At 43.1% G+C, this 18,368-nt stretch overlaps 1 protein-coding gene across 2 annotated transcripts in view; it reads right to left on the bottom strand.

The window, feature by feature from the left end:
• Positions 1 to 9,192: 9,192 nt before the first annotated feature.
• Positions 9,193 to 18,368, bottom strand: part of shtn1 (shootin 1) — a 38,905-nt gene continuing 29,729 nt past the window's right edge. The window contains exons 10-16 of one of the 2 annotated variants that reach the window (XM_026191157.2): positions 17,250 to 17,403; positions 16,892 to 17,006; positions 15,860 to 15,942; positions 12,744 to 12,847; positions 11,065 to 11,115; positions 10,609 to 10,726; positions 9,193 to 9,480 (exon numbers count right to left, since the gene is read on the bottom strand). In XM_026191157.2, coding sequence (XP_026046942.2) covers positions 10,616 to 10,726; positions 11,065 to 11,115; positions 12,744 to 12,847; positions 15,860 to 15,942; positions 16,892 to 17,006; positions 17,250 to 17,403 — 618 coding nt within the window. In that variant the 3' untranslated portion in view covers positions 9,193 to 9,480; positions 10,609 to 10,615. The remainder of the gene's footprint in view (positions 9,481 to 10,608; positions 10,727 to 11,064; positions 11,116 to 12,743; positions 12,848 to 15,859; positions 15,943 to 16,891; positions 17,007 to 17,249; positions 17,404 to 18,368) is intronic. The other variant, XM_026191158.2, reaches the window with a different exon arrangement.

Here is an 18,368-nt window from a genome sequence, read left to right as displayed (position 1 = left end):
CGTCGATCCAGAATATCTGCAGGCAGTAGAAGATTTAACTGAAAATCAAATTAATGGAATTAATTTCACAGCTCTGAAAAGAGGTTCATTTATCGCAGTCTTAATTTAAAAGAACTAAAAGACGAGACCACAGTGAAACATTTTAATGTCACAGCTGACGGTGACACATTTTGTTAGCAATCTGATTTAAGAGTGTGACAGTTGAGTCATCGTGTTCGCTGCGCCTGTGGGAGCTTTAAAAGAGCTGGGTAAAGAAAAGGCTGATAGACAGACATATTCAAGTACAGAGCGCTGACAGCGTTATCAAACACTGCCTGCCCCTTGTCAGCACGGGACGTGAGCAAAAGGCTCCTGTGTAACTGGGCAGCGCCTGATGGCTCGCATCCTGCGGAGGAAGTGATTGTGTCTGTGTAACAACAGAAGAGGAAAGACCCAGAGGTGCAGCTCAGAGGAGCTGCATGGACCAGACACAAAGCTGCATCAATGTGTCACATCACTTTGTCATTGAACATAGTACTGATCACCAGGGGTTATAATTTATGCACAGTTTATAGTGCCACAGTCAGGGGTTAAAGCAGGCTAGTGTTTGGTTTGGTTTACTCAGAGGTACAAAAAGACGAAGGCAGGACAGGTGAGGAAGAAGACAAGGAAAGGGATACCTGACACCTCACTCTGGATCACTTTATTGGTGAAGAAAACCTTTGAACAGTGAATTCTAGGATGAACTGCTGTCCCATTCCTCTATTGTACAGTACTACAGAGCTTTTGTGATTTAAAAACAAAGCACGAATAACGAGAATGGGGAAAGAAAGTACGCGTGCTCCTGATGTGGCTGCCCACTGGGATGGCCACATCTGTCTTTGGAAACCACCGCTGTGTCTGATTGGTTGGCCTGCAGCTTGCTTGTATGTCTGCAGCCTGAATTCCCACAGGACCTCAGCTGTGTTGTTTTCAACAAGAATCAGAGGCTTCTGCTCCACATGCAGCACAGATGTTCTTGTACACTGTCCCAGCTTCTCATCCGGTGCCACAGCGGTCACGTCAGTGGGCGTATGTCATTGTCATGAGACACAAACAAACAAAATCACGGTCTAGTAATGCAGTAACGCAGCATGCTTACGGGAAAGGTAATCTAATTACTTTTTTTACAATAGTAATCCCTTAATTTACTCGTTACTTGAAAGAAGTAATCAGATTATGCGTTACTGCCCATCTCTGCTTGGAACAAATTACAACAGGACAACAGGACTGAAGGGTTTTCATCAAAATGGAGCATGGGATGGCTGTTTCTTAATCTTTTATTGTTACTGTCTTTTATTTTAATTGGTTATATGAATTGTAATGACTATAGTGTGTTTTAACATGTTGTAGTTTTGTATAGTTATTTAAAACAGATCGCTCTTGAAAATGAGACCTTGTTTCTCATTGAGATTTACCTGTAGAAATAAAAGTGAAATTAGAAAATAATAATAATACAGAGAAAACGCCAATAATCATATGACCCCCTATGAGCAGCACTTTGGTGACAGTGGGAAGGAAAAACTCCCTTTTAACAGGAAGAAACCTCCAGCAGAACCAGGCTCAGGGAAGAGCAGTCATTGGCTGCAACTGGTTGAGGGTGAGGAGAGGAAGACAGGATAAAGACATGCTGTGGAAGAGGGTGGGAGATTGATAACAACTAATGATTAAATGCAGAGTGGTGCACAAACACATAGTGAATGTGCAGACTGTGTGCCTTTGTATAGAATATTCTTTATTGTCATTGTCACAAGTACAATGAAATTGAAAGATGTCTCCGGTCAGTGCAACATCACGAAAGATAAATACTTAAAAACTATAATAGATATGATATAAAAGATAGAAATACATATAAAATACAGTGTTCTCATACAGTAAATACACCCAAGCAATCCAGGCCTAAGGCCCCATACAGACACTCAACATACGACCTAGTTGATATATCACTCAAACAATCAATCACTCAGTCAATTTGTTAGCGCATCCAACAAAACATGTCTGAAAGCATTCCAACATCAAGGGCACAAATGACAACAGGGGCAATGAAAGTCATCTACTTTTAGTAGCATTGAGACATGATATTGCAATTGGGTAGAAACTGTGTTTGAGTCTGTTAGTCCTTGTGTATGTTGTTCTATACCGTTTACCTGAAGGCAGCAGTTTGAACATGGAGTGACCAGGGTGTGAGGTGTCCTTTATGATGTTATGGGCTCTTTTGAGGCAGCGGGAACTGTGTAGGTCTTTCAGTTTGAGGAGAGGGCAGCCGATTGTCCTTTGGGCAGCGTTGATTACTCCCTGGAGTGCTTTCCTCTGAGCCACTGTGCAGCTAGCGTACCATATGCCTATGCAGTACGTTAGTATGCTTTCGATGGAGGCTCTGTAGAAAGACACCAGCAGTCTCTGTGTGATGTTGTTCTTCCTAAGCACTCTCAGAAAGTACAGTCTCTGTTGTGTCTTTTTCAGTAGCTCAGAGGTATTCACACTCCAGGATAGGTTTCCCTCTATGCTGCTACCCTCTCCACATAGTCGTCGCTGATGATTAGTGGTTGGATTTCTGTCTTGTGTCTTCTGTAGTCAATTATGAGTTCTTTGGTCTTTTTCGTGTTTAGGAGAAGGTTGTTATCCTTGCACCATGAAGACAGCCGCTCCACCTCATCTCTGTAGGCAGACTCATCTCCCCCAGATATGAGCCCCACCACAGTAGTGTCATCTGCGAACTTTACAATGGTGTTGCTCTGGTGGGCGGGGGTGCAGTCGTGTGTATAAAGCGAGTAGAGCAGTGGACTAAGCACGCAGCCCTGTGGCGACCCAGTGCTTAGATTTAGGGCTGGAGATGTGTAACATCCCACTCTCACTCTCTGTCTGCGGTCGGTGAGGAAGCTATTGATCCACTTACAGGTGCTGTGAGGAAGCCCTAGGTCTTTTAGCTTGGCGTCCAGTTTGTATGGAAGAATGGTATTAAATGCCGAGCTATAATCCACAAAGAGCATACGCACTTAGCTTCCTTGCCTCTCCAGATGTGTTAATGCTACATTGAGTGCTGTTGCTATGGCGTCCTCTGTCCTCTGTCCTCTGTATGCTTGGTGCCTGTTCTTATACTTCCATGATCTTTGGATCTCCTCAGTTGTGACTACCTTCCTTCCCCCTTTTTATCATCTCACAACATTTTCTTCAGTCTGAAGGACATTCTGATGTCTTTGGTATAGAGTGTGGCAACTGATGTATCATTGGCTTAGAAAAGAAAGTTAGCGGGCATCCAGGTCTTTATGTCTTTAAGACATTCCTGCAGTTTAACTCATTGGTGTGTGTTATCTGGCTTCATGGACAGATAGAGCTGGGTGTCATCTGCATAGCAGTGTAAATGTATGCTATGTCTTCTAATGATGCTGCCTAAGGGAAGCATGTATAATGTAAACAGAATTGGTCCTAGCACTGAACCCTGTGGAACTCCATAATTAACCTCAGTGTGTGAAGAGGACTCTCCATTTACATGCACAAACTGGAGTCTATTAGATAGATATGATACAAACCACTGCAGTGCAGTACCTGTAATACCTACAGCATGTTCTAATCGCTCTAATAGGATATTATGGTCGACAGTATCGAACGCTGCACTGATGTCTAGCAGGACAAGCACAGAGATGAGTGCTCACTAAGTTCAGCTACAGCAGTGAACTTAGTGAAGTGGCTGCAATGGATTATTAACTGTTAGCTTATTAACTGTTAGCTTATTAACTGTTAGCTTATTAACTGTTAGCTAATGGTACCACTAAGTGAGAACTGCTTTGCTTGCAGATGCTCATGGGGTGCAGTTAGCTTCTTTAGCCAGTAGGTGTGACACACATCAGGGCCTGGTGCTGTACAACTCTTCATGCTTGAGACTCTTTCTTGGATGTTTGACACTGTGATAGTTGATGGTTCCTGTTCAGGGAGGCTGCTGTGATCTAATCGTAGCTCCACTAGCCACTTTTCTACTTCCGGTATTGCTCTCTCTCCAGCCTCAGTGCCATCTGGTCAGGCTGCTGGACTCGCTGATGCTGACTAATGGACGGTGCCACAGAGAGTCCACCTTGGACGGTTCAGTGGAGAACGTCTGGTTTATTCTTTTATGTTCTGTGTCTCTGGTATACCTCTTCTAGCAGTTAGCCAAATCTGTGAGTCATGACAGCTTCTAAGGTCTCAGGTGTGAACAGCTGTTGTGCCTCTTAGAGACCATTTTCTTCATCACACCTTTTTGTTGTGCTAACTTTCCTCTGTGCTGCCTCTATCTTTGGGTTTCAGTGATGGCCACAGTAGGGATTGTCTGTAATACTGGATTCAGTAGACTTTCAGAGGATGCTTCACGTAGTCTTGGTAGTTGGCCACAGACAGTACAGGTTTCTAGTTAAGCTGCGATGTTCTTTATCAGTTCAGCTGCATTCAATGCCTTTAATATACCAGTTGTTCTTAGAATGTGTGGATGAATATATATCCCTCCTGACATGATGTTGGAACACTGGACTGCCTCACTGGAGTCTTGCATGGCTCGGTTTAATGGGTTTTTCATGTATTTATATTATTCAGGTGTTCTTGGAAGCCCAGTTAACACACTTTGCCCATTAGGGTTTCAGTACCTGGGACTCCTACCATTTGGTGCTACAAATAAAGAAGCTCCTCCTGCGTTCTTTCCAAGCTGCTTAGACTAAAGGATCTGAAGGTTAACACTAACACTAATGTGTCTGGAATTGTACAAACGTTCTACAGTTTTTAAAAAAAGAAGTACAAATAACTAACAAAAACAAGTAGAACAAGTAAAAAGAACTCACAATGGACTCGAATGAACCCTTTGAAAGCCCAGCGTATCGTATGTGATACTTGAGACTTCTACATCATCAGCGTGACTTTTCTTCATCCTCAAAAAATGATAAAAATTGCATGACAAATTTTTAACGACTGAATTACAAAAATATGGCTTATGTAGCAAATGTAATCTGCATATATATAAAACTCATATATATGCAGATTAAAATTTGATATATTTTTGCATAAAGGTGCAACAAACACTCCATTATCACCAAATTAAAGATTCCTGGCAGTTATTTCATGCTTCAGGTTTTAAAGGGTTAAGTAAGGATGTATTTTGCATTTAGTATTCATTTTAAACAAACATTTTGAGAGTGTGAAAGGAATGAAATGAAAAGAAGAAAGTTCTTCCTGTTGTTGTTTGTTTGCCAGCTCACACCCAGTGTTGCTGTAAATGTCAGCGAGTAAAGGCAGCCTCTAATCAATGAAATGTGCCGACACAAACCGAGGCTGGACACACAGCAGCGCTCATCTGAAGCTCCCCAGCAGGCAATTTTTGAAAATACATGAAATGACAATCAAAATAGGTCAAATTAAGTGTTTCCCACACACGCTAACAGGACCTCCCTAATTGCTGGTCCTTGAAGGAACAAAAACACCAAACATTAGCTTGTATCGGCGTGATGTTGAGGGAACACAGTGGTGAGAAGAAGGAAGAAAAGGACATAGCATGGCTTGGGTAATTGCATGTTTTGCCTTAGTTTGTGAGGTCGGCACCGTCCATCAGTCGGCATCAGCGAGTCCAGCAGCTCGAGCTGAGGCAGAGGAAAGAAACCGAAGCGCTGACTTTGTTTCTGCTGAGGAAAAGAAGACTGAGGCAGTGCATCCAAGGGACACCAGCGTTTCTCCTCCTTTGAATGCAAAACTATATGTGAGCATTCAGCTGCGCCCACACAGCCTCGACTAGAAGAACCTCATTAGATAAAGAGGATACATGTATGAGGAGGTAGAGACATAAATCTCTTTTTTTCATTTACTCTCGCTCAAGCAGGTCAACTGCACACTGATACTCTAACCTCCAACTAGATAATCCCACACATCCTCACGCTGCTTTGTCAGCTGTCTACACCAACGATTAGTTTGTCGAATCTGCTGAGCGACTGTTTCCTGTTCCTAACGACGTGCTGGTAAATAAACTTAACCAGGACTTCCTCTGCAACATGTGCTTCAGCAGACTGATGAAAGAACGAAGGGAAGCCTTTGAAGCAGTGCTGCTGATGAACGTGGTTAGAACACAGACTTTGATCCACAGTGACATTTCCTGTACACTGTGTCGGGGGCTGGAAATTGCACCTCAGTGTTAAATGAAGCCTAAAGCGTTAATGAACAGCAGCACACAATAGGTGATGGACACCAGCCATAGTTCACAGCTCTCATGTTTCACTCTCTCAGTGAAGAAAGTGTGTGGGAAATGTGGGCAGGTGTTGGGGAAAACAAAACACCGAAGCGGCTCGGCCATGTGGTCAAATCAATCTGTGCCCGGCCCTGCTGGAGATTTTAGACATGGTACAAAGCAGCCAGTGGGGAAAAGTTCAGCATTTCTGGACTCTGTGAAAAGGTCGATGGTTTCCATCTTGTAAAAATAAATACAACAGTGTGCAGATTAAAAACGCCACCATTGTCTCTACAGCCAGTCCAAAACAATGGTGGCGTTGCAGAGAGGCTGCAGGTAGAGCACAGCTGAGACTGAAACGAACCTCATGTTCAACACGCTTTATTTAGACGCTTTGTAAAACATTTAATTAAATGAGTCGTGAGGAGAAAATAACTGCTGCGTGCCATCATAACGTAACAGTTCAGGACTAAGGACAGAGGCTGGCGGTACGACTCAGGCTTGTCTCGCTCCTCTGGAGCGTCTCCGGCTGTGAAAGCGCTGCAAAGTAAACCGCGGTTCGCTTTTTTAACAGCAAAACATGCATTTAAATAAACCAGGTTATAACACATTAACTTGTTTGGGGGGGGGGGGGGGGTAAATGTGACCTTATACATGGTTTGTACAATAAGAGATCAAATAAAGTTTAAAGGGAAATCAGTGAATATTAATCCTAAGAGCATTAAAAAGCTGCTTCGTGAAGAAAAACACATTTTTATCTTTTATCTGATTGTAAAACACTTTCAGTCAAACTGATCCCTAATTATGTTCAATAAGTGATGACCTTAACCGCTGTCGATTGTTGTTTTTATAGAAAATCCCCCCAAAATGCAAACTGTAAGTAAACGATGGCTGCATCCACTGATATGACACTTTGGTTGCTGTAATCCTGTCGTGAGGCTCGCACTGAGCATTTTCACTCCACCGTGTGACAATCAGAGACACTGCAGCTGGTCACAGTCACACCTGCGTATTCTGCTGCATCCTCCTTTATGACTGTAAGGAGGCCATCATGTACAAACTGGACATCAAACACACTCTTCAAATGATGTCAGATATATTTCTGGAGTTGTGTTTTAAAGAAGTAAAGTGACCATAAATTGATCTTAAGGGTCAACAAGTCGAGTGAGGGTGCACACAGAAAAACAGATAAAATACAGTGGGGCAAAAAAGTATTTAGTCAGCCACCGATTGTGCAAGTTCCCCCACCTAAAATGATGACAGAGGTCAGTAATTTGCACCAGAGGTACACTTCAACTGTGAGAGACAGAATGTGAAAAAAAAATCCATGAATTCACATGGTAGGATTTGTAAAGAATTTATTCGTAAATCAGGGTGGAAAATAAGTATTTGGTCACCTCAAACAAGGAAAATCTCTGGCTCCCACAGACCTGTAACGTCTTCTGTAAGAAGCTTTTCTGTCCCCCACTCGTTACCTGTATGAATAGCACCTGTTTGAACTCATCATCTGTATAAAAGACACCTGTCCACAGCCTCAAACAGTCAGACTCCAAACTCCGCCATGGCCAAGACCAAAGAGCTTTCGAAGGACACCAGGAAAAGTATTGTAGACCTGCACCAGACTGGGAAGAGTGAATCTACAATAGGCAAGCAGCTTGGTGTGAAAAAATCAACTGTGGGAGCAATCATCAGAAAATGGAAGACATACAAGACCACTGATAATCTCCCTCGATCTGGGGCTCCACGCAAGATCTCATCCCGTGGGGTCAAAATGATCATGAGAACGGTGAGCAAAGATCCCAGAACCACACGGGGGGACCTGGTGAATGACCTGCAGAGAGCTGGGACCAAAGTAACAAAGGTCACCATCAGTAACACACTACAACGGCAGGGAATCAAATCCCGCAGTGCCAGACGTGTTCCGCTGCTGAAGCCAGTGCATGTCCAGGCCCGTCTGAAGTTTGCCAGAGAGCACATGGATGATACAGCAGAGGATTGGGAGAATGTCATGTGGTCAGATGAAACCAAAGTAGAACTTTTTGGTATAAACTCAACTCGTCGTGTTTGGAGGAAGAAGAATACTGAGTTGCATCCCAAGAACACCATACCTACTGTGAAGCATGGGGGTGGAAACATCATGCTATGGGGCTGTTTTTCTGCCAAGGGGACAGGACGACTGATCCGTGTTAAGGACAGAATGAATGGGGCCATGTATCGTGAGATTTTGAGCCAAAACCTCCTTCCATCAGTGAGAACTTTGAAGATGAAACGAGGCTGGGTCTTCCAACATGACAATGATCCAAAACACACCGCCCGGGCAACAAAGGAGTGGCTCCGTAAGCAGCATTTGAAAGTCCTGGAGTGGCCTAGCCAGTCTCCAGACCTCAACCCCATAGAAAATCTGTGGCGGGAGTTGAAAGTCCGTGTTGCTCGGCGACAGCCCCAAAACATCACTGCTCTCGAGAAGATCTGCATGGAGGAATGGGCCAAAATACCAGCTACTGTGTGTGCAAACCTGGTAAAGACCTATAGTAAACGTTTGACCTCTGTTATTGCCAACAAAGGTTATGTTACAAAGTATTGAGTTGTATTTTTGTTATTGACCAAATACTTATTTTCCACCCTGATTTACGAATAAATTCTTTACAAATCCTACCATGTGGATTCATGGATTTTTTTTTCACATTCTGTCTCTCACAGTTGAAGTGTACCTCTGGTGCAAATTACTGACCTCTGTCATCATTTTAGGTGGGGGAACTTGCACAATGGGTGGCTGACTAAATACTTTTTTGCCCCACTGTACGTGTAAGTGAAGAGAACCATTGAAACTAAATCTATCACGGCCGCCTGTGATTGCTTACTGGGAGGCTACAAGTTTAACACTGGGCTACATGGAACCATTCAGAGAAAAGCAGAAGCTCGAGGCTGTGAGGCGACTGTGTGTCACTGTGCATAACAATGAACTGGTATTTTACAAAAGGAGCTGAATGAACTGCAGGTGGTGTGCGATACATGCCTTTATTTTACTGGAAGCAAACAGTCCAGCGGGAGTTACTGACACACTTCTGACTCTTCTTCATAGCAGCAGGAACGTGTCTTTCCCTCTGACGGTGACCAAGAATCCATCTGACTGTAATCTCATCAATACAGTCAGAGGTTATTGTAAGTGTGCACTGATGTAAAAGGCTGGGTAATAACACTCCATATTAGTCTTCAGTCACCCACATCCTCTGTACAGGTGGATCCTCAGGCGGCGCCACACTGCGGGGAGACACGAGGACGCTGACCTGCACACACACACACATGCATGAAACCAATCAGCAGTGTCACCTTTGTCAGGCTACAGCAGGTAAGGCTGAGAATCTGTGGGTGGGGCCAGCGTGAGCACACAGTGGGATCATTTAGATAAGAAACAAAGGATCCACTCTTTCATCGTGTGCCACGCTGCTTATCAAATATAAGGTTTATGCAACAGGTAACAGTGATGTGCAAGCTATTTATTCAAAAGGATCATTTATTCTTAGTGCTAAAAACAAATGTTTGAAGCTAGCCATTCATTTTCAAAATACTGATACTTTAACATTTCTTTTATTAAGGTGCCAAACTACAGTTTCTGAACAGAAAAATAGTTTTAGTGGCTGAATGTTAGTCTTGTGTAATCACAGCTACACTGGACGTCTCAGAGAAGTCCAGCCGCACAGATGAATTCAGCCAGAAATTCCTCTCCTGTTCACAGTGGAGAGGATTAAAGCGCTCGGTGGTATTCAGTAAGACAAGCTGCTGTCACAGTGTGGTCCAGCAGATCCAAAATGTTCCCAGGAGGAAACAGAAAGCTAAAGTGAATGAAGCACCTGCTCTTGCTTTTGTCAGTAACCTTAAAGCAAAGATAAATGCTTCTCGGCTGAACGCTAAAAATCACAGGTGCCTGCAGACAGGCCTCAGATCAGCCAGCGAGCCTGTAGGTGTATGTATGGGGGGACAGTATGACGAACATGAAGGTGTACCACAGCATGTCTGCATCATCATCATCACTGGAGCGTCTTTGCAGCCACACTCTGTTGACATGCATGGGCTCGTTCTCTTTCCTGACCTCTGTGAAGTATATCCTAGCCCACAGGTGTCAGTAGATTACCACCGACAGCTGACAATGAACACAGATTGTGTTTGTCACAGCCTGATAAAGATTTTGAAGTTAACATGTACCGCACACCGGCTCTCAGCCCTGTGACACTGTGATAAAAACACACGTATGCTGAATTAAATCTGGTAACAATCAGACTCGACTGAGATAATCTGAGATGTTCTTGGAGGAGCCACACGTCAGTCCATTGTCCTCGTTTAGCTCAAAACAAGAGTGGAGAGACGAGTCATCCAGATAAATGACTTATCAGTATCGATCACGTCCAGCGCCCCACCTTTGTGTCAGGCGTCCAGCGCGTCCCGCCGCCTCAGCAGAATCCTCTGCAGCTCGTCGTCTCGGGTTGTTGTCGGAGACGCTGCCTTTGGTTGTTGTACAGTTCTGTTAAAATTCTCCTGGCCAGTTCAAACCACAATAACACAGATCAGGACAAAGAAAAGCAGCAGCTGCATCACAAACACGTATCTGCGTCTTGTTAACACTGCAGTGGAAGTATAATTAAGGTTTCTTCAAGTCTTCATGTTGTGTTTTTAGCATGAGAGTAGCCTCGTTAAATGTGGCACTGCCACTCTGATCTCTGACTTTAGTGTATTTTCATGTTAAATTGTATTCCAAGCACAACTTTGTATGACATGAAAAACAAACAAGTAATTTCAGATGTGAAAACACAGCGAAAGTTCAACTAGTAAAATACGGCTTGTGAGGACGTGTGATTGTTTTAAAGCCCCATTACCATGATTCCTTTAAGTTCCTGAATAGCAGAATTAGAGGGCAGCTTCTCCATCTGATAAAAGGAAAATAGGAGGAAAAAGATGGGTTTGGTAAATAAACAGCAGTCTGACACATTATACTTATTTTTCCTCATTCAGCACTTAGAGGCTAAACTGCACCTCTTACCACAGAGACGAGACACTGTAGGCAAGCACAAGGAAGTATGCTTTCTACAAGAAGCAAATATGTCAACACACAATCATTCTGAGTCACGTCAATTTTCCCATCCTCATTATTTATAATTACCTTGTAGAGCAGGTCCTAATGCTATCTAATTTGGCTGAGCTGTTGAGGCGGAGGAACAAGCAGACGAAAAGATGTCTTTGCCATGTGTCATGTTTTATCAAAACAACAAGCTCTTAGATAATTCCCCACACTGATGGGTTGGAGAGCCCTGAACAATATATGCTCAATGTACAAAAAACTCAGCGAGGTCTGACAACAGCGGACGTCTGCGGCCGGCGCTGCAGTTTGGCAATTTTAGCAACGATGAGCCACATTCACACGTGTCCGTCATCCTTCCAGCTGTACGTCCGCCGCGCTCCCCTTTCATGCTTCCACGTCCTGTATACTCTGTCTGTCTTTAGCCACTCTTTCATTTGTCCAAATAAAAAGTTGACCAGTTGTCAGTGAGGTCACATTTGTGTGTCAGCTGCTGACATTATGAACTCACACACTCCTCAAACGATGCAGCATTAACCTCGACATGGCTCCATCACGAAACAGCAGCATCATCAAGTCTTCGTAGGTCCTTTTCGTTTTTCTATGTAACAGACCTTAGTGTCACCTCCACATTAAGTTTATTATACATCTTTTGTAACCCCCTTTACATTCACGTCTCTGTTTTGATCTTAAACAGTAGTTCTAGCAGGTCTGTGGCTGCTCTGCTAGTAGAGTGGATCATGTGATCACGCTGTATGCAAACAAATCTGAGGGCAACACTTTGATCTGATGCTATGGAAGGAAAAACTGAATCTCACAGCAGGAATGACCTTGTTACAAAGTCATGCACGAGCTAATAATTATCATGACTTATAGGAGGGTTGCAGTCAACACAACAACTGATAAGAAACATAGTGTTTCATTTTTGAAAAACACCGTCAACACAGCGCTGCAGTATTACCAAATACTGTTGGAATTCAATACCAAGAAAATGGAGGTTAAAAGCATCCACAAACTAGCACCCTCACACCTTTCTGATCTTTTAAACTGATCCAGTCCTGCGAGGTCACTGAGGTCTGCGGATCAAATGCTCCTGGTGGTCCCGATTAAAGCCCAGAGGAGATCAGGCCTTTGCTGTGACTGCTCCTCAGCTGTGGAACAAACTGGCCCTTCACATCAGGACCTCCCCAACACGGGACACTTTCAAACCGTCTGAAAACACACTTTTCTTCCTCGGCTTTTAAATCAGAATGAGTTTGTATTTATTCATCTTATTCTCACTCAAATCTTCTAATTTTATGATTCTTTTTCTTAACTCTTATCATGTCTCCCTGTGTTTTTATTTCTTTTAATTAATTATCTTAATTGTACAGCAGCTTGGTCAACGATTGTTGTTCTAAATGTGCTATATAAATAAATTTGACTTTGGCTTTAAAAATCAAAAACAGCAAATCACGGACCACGTCAGGGTTAGGTTACCTGTTTCCTGCTGCTGTTGGGTGACTGGTTGACAGGTCGAAGCTGAACACCTTTCTTAATCCTTTGCATCATTTCCTCCACTGCCTGCTGCCTGACATCCACTTCTGGCAGTGAGTGACCGACACACACACACACACACACACACACACACACGTTTTTTTAATAATGTCTCAGCTGTGGAGAAATGCAACACAGCTTGAACCTGGAGCAGGACCTGAGGACAGAGGCGACACTTGCATAGATGGTGCAGTATTAAGCACCTTCAGGCAACCGTTGTTGTGATTTGGTGCCTTATAAATAAAACTGAACTGAATCATATTTAGTGATTCAACAGCAGTAGATTAGGAACACCACCAACACTTGGGGTTTTCAGAAGCATGTTAGCGTGGTGTAAAGTCATAATTAGCTCTGCGACTGAAATAAAGTTAATTCAGGTTGTTTAAAAAAACACTAAAGAGCCAGACGGGAGTGATTGATGATTTTTTGTTTGTTTTGCACACACATCAGTCTGTTCTACACGACCGAGAATTGTGGAGGTTGATTTGGCTAATGATGAATAATTGGTACTGAGGCTGCTAACTTCAAAGTATTCAAAGTAGTGTGTAAGAGTACCAGAATTACTCTGGAATCAATTTTGACTCTCTGTGTAAAAACACACTATTCAACTATTTTTCATCCTCACGTTTACAAAGGACAACAAAAAGTGTAATTCTACAATAAAGGAGTCCATTCTCAAAGCAATGTGAATATTTAATTTTCTAACATCAAACATTCAGTGGCACACACAATGGAGCAATTGTCACTTAAGATGTCTCTAAAAATCACACAAAGACTATTTTGTGTTAAAGTAATCGTAAAATATTTTTCTCCAGTACTCAAAGAGAGACTATTATTCAGGTGTCAGAGTAGAAGATCCTTGGGTTGCACCTATTCAGCCTTGTATGCAATTCCAACAAATTCCCTGCGTGTAGTGCTCAATTCAGCCGGCACATATTCAAAAACTATTTTAAAAAATGAGGGCACAGTTTAAGCCTATTCAGGCAACACAGATGTCCTACCTGCTCCAACAAGTCAAGGCTTTCAATTTCATTGCACAAATTAAAGAATTCAACTTCCTGACCTAAAAGGCCAGCGATGAAGATTCTGAGTTTGAATTTCTCATGGACCATTTGGCATATTGGTTTGTTCTTCTAATGTGTGAGTGACGTGTGGTAAAAAGGGTTAAAATTGAAAATATCTGAAATGCAAAATCAGAATTCAAAACTCCTAAACTGAAATACATGAAACAAAGCGCCTCGAACAGAAGGAAATACAAAATGAACATGCATCGCACAAAAAACAGAAGAGATTTTCCCAAATCGGGGCAATCAGGAGATAAAGAGAATAATCGTTCTAACTGACATGCATCAAAATATAGAGCAAACCAACGAGGCCTTTCTAGGTCTTTGGCCATATATACAGTGGTGTGAAAACATATTATTAAATATTAGCCAAGTAAACACAAAATGTAGTTTCTAAATGAAGATATTTATAATTAAAGGGAAAAACCCAAACCTCCACGGCCCCGTGTGGAAAAAGTGATCGCTCCTCAATCTAATAACGTGCTGGGCCACCGCAGCCACAGCAGCAACAACTGCAATGCAGCCTTTGAGTCTTTCACAGCACAGTGGAGGATTTTTGGGCCACTCATCTTTGCAGACTTGTTGTCATTCATCCACAGTGGAGGGTTTATAAGCATGAACCACCTTTAAGGTCATGCCACAGCATCTCAATCGGACACAGGTCAGGACTGTGACTAGGCCGGTCTAAAGTGGGTGTGAGGGTAACTTGGTTATTGACCCAGTGTTTTGTGTTTTGGAGTCTTGTTTATTCATTACTATGTTCCCTGCGTGTCTTGTGTTTCCTAGTTCAGTTTGCTAAAGCTTGAGTTTTTGCAGCACTTATAGTTTAGGCAGTTATTTGGTCCTGATCATGTCTTTGTTTCGTCCCTGTGTCCTTCCATCAGTGTTCCTGTGGTTAGGTCTGTCTGGTCTTCATGTTTGTGTCTCCGGTCATGTCTCTGTGTGTTGCTCTGTCGTCCCCTCACCTTCTCGCCCCTCCCTCTCCTCCCTCTTGTGGAGATACAGAAATTCTTTTATTGCTGCCGTATAACCTGCATCATTATAACTGCATTAATAACATTCTTTACAGCATCATTCCACTTAATAATATTTCTCACAGTATTGATACTGAATTACAGTTGTTTATTGAAGATGTCCATTTGAGTTGATGTTCGGTTCATTAGAGGTTTTAAGCTTCACTGGCGTGACTGTCCAGGTGATCCATGCTGAGGGAAACTAGAACATAGAAGGATGACTGCATACATGCTTACAGTACATATAATACATATAATCTAGGAATAGGCCTGAGCAGAGGCCCAAATGTATTCAGCTTCTTGTTGCAACCTGTTGTGTTTTGTTCTACTTGGTAACAGATGACCGGAGTCGACAACCAGCCCTCAGAGACCCTGAAGGCTTGAAGTTATTGCCTTGTTTGGAAGGTGTTATAGAAAAGAGAAGTTCTATGTCTGTTTATAGCCATCTAAGATGTACCATTTACTGTAACTGACGTCTTTAACCTATTTTTACGCCATGGGGGGGCGTGTACCTCACTGCTTTATAAGTGTTCTCAACATGTATTTTGGTCAGAGGACATATGCTGATGTTTTCTCCTGGCTGTTAATAACCTCACCGTTTGATTGCACTTTTCTGCGGCCTCCGAGGTTTGTGACACTGCTCTGCATTGATCGATTTCGCCACACTCTGCTCCCTGGGTTTGTGCGTATCAGTGTGTGTGTGTTCCTCGTACTTCCTGTTTTAGTTTGACAGTCTCTTGTCCTGTGTGTTCCATGTTCAGCCCTGCTTCGAGTTAGTGTGATTATGTTCAGCTGTGGTTTTGTTCGCTCATTTGCCCTTGTGTGTATTTATGTCTGCGTCGCAGTCTCTCTTATCCTCCGGCTGTGTGTTCTGTGTAGTTTTGGCATTCCACCAATAAAGCTGCGATTAAGTTAGTGAGAAAGTAAGACGAGAGAGCAACACACAGACTGGATCAGAGAGCAAGTGTTAGTATCTGTGTACCTGGTGTCTTGGCAGAGTCCTGTTCCACCAGCGGGATGTCAGTTCTGATGCCTCTTCTCCTTCGAATCAGTGATACCAGTGTGCTATATGGAAAGACACAAACACATTGTTCAGTTAGCTGTTATTTAGGCTGCTAACGTTTCCAGAAAAAGTTCACTTTAGCGAGAGAGTAGTGTTCAAATCTAAAACTGAGTGAAAGAAGCGGTCATATTAAACGCAGTGGTATTGATTTCAAATCAAGGTAAACAAAGCATCCCTGAGATAGCTGAGAGCTATAATCCCTCCAGTGTGCTGTGGGACTACCCCTCAGTGTCAGCTCGGCTGGAGATGCTTGAAACATCTCACCAGGAAGGTGTGCAGGAATCACTGGAAACGGCTCCTTTCAATGCAAAGGAGTGGCCAGCATGTCATTTGGAGGAAGCTTGTTTGGACTGTTTGTGTCTGTGATCTTCTTTCAGTCACTAGTTCTCGCTTAGGTGACAACAAGCCAGCTACTCCTCTCAACCAAAGCCCCCCAGGCTTTACTGTCATTGCCCATGTGTGGTGCCCAACACACCACACAAAGATTTCAAACAGGACTCTGCTCTTTAAAATGTTCCCCGATTTAAATAAGCCCTCTTGTTCACTGAAGAAACCTTCATCCTAGGCCACACACGTAAAGTCTGGCCCTAGCCTGGCCAATAGGGTCTCATTAGTGTCCTCCACTGCTCCTATCCTGGACATGTCTGGACATGGTTCATGTCTCTTGGCTGTGGTCCTACAAGAGTCCAACACATACATTGCAGAGGAAAGGTCCCATGGTTGGTCTGGCTTGTGCTCCAACTTATTCACTTCACTTCAAAATCACTTTGCAGCATGTTCAACAACTCCACTCCTGTCTTTACACTGTGGATTACCTGCACTGTGTGGTTGCTGTGATCAGCTCAGTCAACAATTTATTTCCTTATAGTCATTTTACTGTAAAATTATTCCATCACACTCAAACACTTTCACACATTGATGATGTAAAGAGTAAACTGTGTGTGGTCAAACCTGAGTGGGTTCGTGGTTGAAGGCAGGGCTGGAGGAGGTGGAGGAGGTGGAGGTGGAGGTGTTGGAGCTGGGGGTGGGTTGGTAGCGGCCTGAAGCTTTTTCTGGAGCTCTTCAACTGGCCCATCAATCACATCCAGTTACAGTGCCAACACATCACCAAGGACAGAAATTTTTAACTATTATAGTAAACAACTAATAATCTTCCAGGCTGGCAAAAGCCACGGAGAGAATTTCAAGGTCACACTTTAAATCGGTTGTGTCCTTCTGTTGAAACAGCCGCACACACAGCGTGCTCTCCACACTGTTAGTGCTGTTTCCATTCTCCACAATGCCCCCTTCCAATATTGTTCGACCTCACCTGTAAACCTCAGATCCTTGAGCTCCAGTTCAGCCTTGGAGCATTTATTGCTGCACTCCTTCTTCTCCTCCTCCAGGAGCTCCAGTGAGTGCCTCAATGCTATAAGCTCCCTCTGAGTTTCGCTGCTCCCCAGCATGTCCTCCATCGTCTTTATCTGAAGATGGCCCAAGCACACAGAAAATATTTTTTACTACAAAGGATATGCACACTAGTTCAAATCAGCGTAACCTTAAACATGTAGCATGTTTGGTTACATTTTAGACAGAATTGTCATGTCGACTGACAGAATATTACTAGTTTGTTTGGCTTTAAAATGAATTTTTGAGTCTCATAATGCAGAGAGTTCATTTTTTAAATGATTTGCTACATTGTAGCACAATACTGCAGACAAACTGACAAAAGTTCACTTTGAAGAAACCACCTCTGCTCTGATAACACGCTGTTACGGCAGCTAGCTTCATGAGGTCAGGGCCTGCAGTGCTTTGCTGTTCGTGCGTTACCGTCACTGGTGTCCACATTCTGGGACTTTCTGTTTGTTCTCCTGCTTTCATTTACAGCTACAGGTAATAATATAATAATACAAACTAATCCAACGGCTGAAATTGTTTCTCTCCTCAATGAAGAAATACACACGGCTGAATTATTTCTAATCTAGGAAATGAATATCCCTCAAAGAAAAGAATGTGGATGACTCTGATAAACCAAGTGCCAGCAGAGTGTCGGTGTCACGCCGACAGCTCCGGTGTTGCTAATTTCTCATAATTCTCATTGGACAGCTGCCAGTTGACATTCATTCATCTGCTGCACAAACCCAGTTCCTTAACCAGCGTTTTAATTGTTCCTCAAATGAAGGGTATGGCTCACCTCCACCCCAGAACCAGAAAAGATCAGTGATCCCTCTCAGCTCTAATTGTTCTCCATCAGAGCCACAGGAGGAGGGAGAAAGGGGAGGCTATTCAGCTGCTTTTAATTATTAATCTGGCAGGTCGTGGCCCTGTGGTTGTGCTGCCATGGCCCATGATAATTCACCAGGCATTTCCACTCTATGTAATTAGTCAGCTAAATATGTCGTGTTTGGATGCATACAAATTAAAAGCATTGTCCAAGCAAATTACAGAG

Source organism: Astatotilapia calliptera, chromosome 13 (assembly GCF_964374335.1).
Source record: "Astatotilapia calliptera chromosome 13, fAstCal68.1, whole genome shotgun sequence".
In the NCBI taxonomy this organism is placed as follows: domain Eukaryota; kingdom Metazoa; phylum Chordata; class Actinopteri; order Cichliformes; family Cichlidae; genus Astatotilapia; species Astatotilapia calliptera.
Note: the sequence above shows the minus strand (reverse complement) of the source record. Positions and strands in the feature narration are given on the sequence as shown.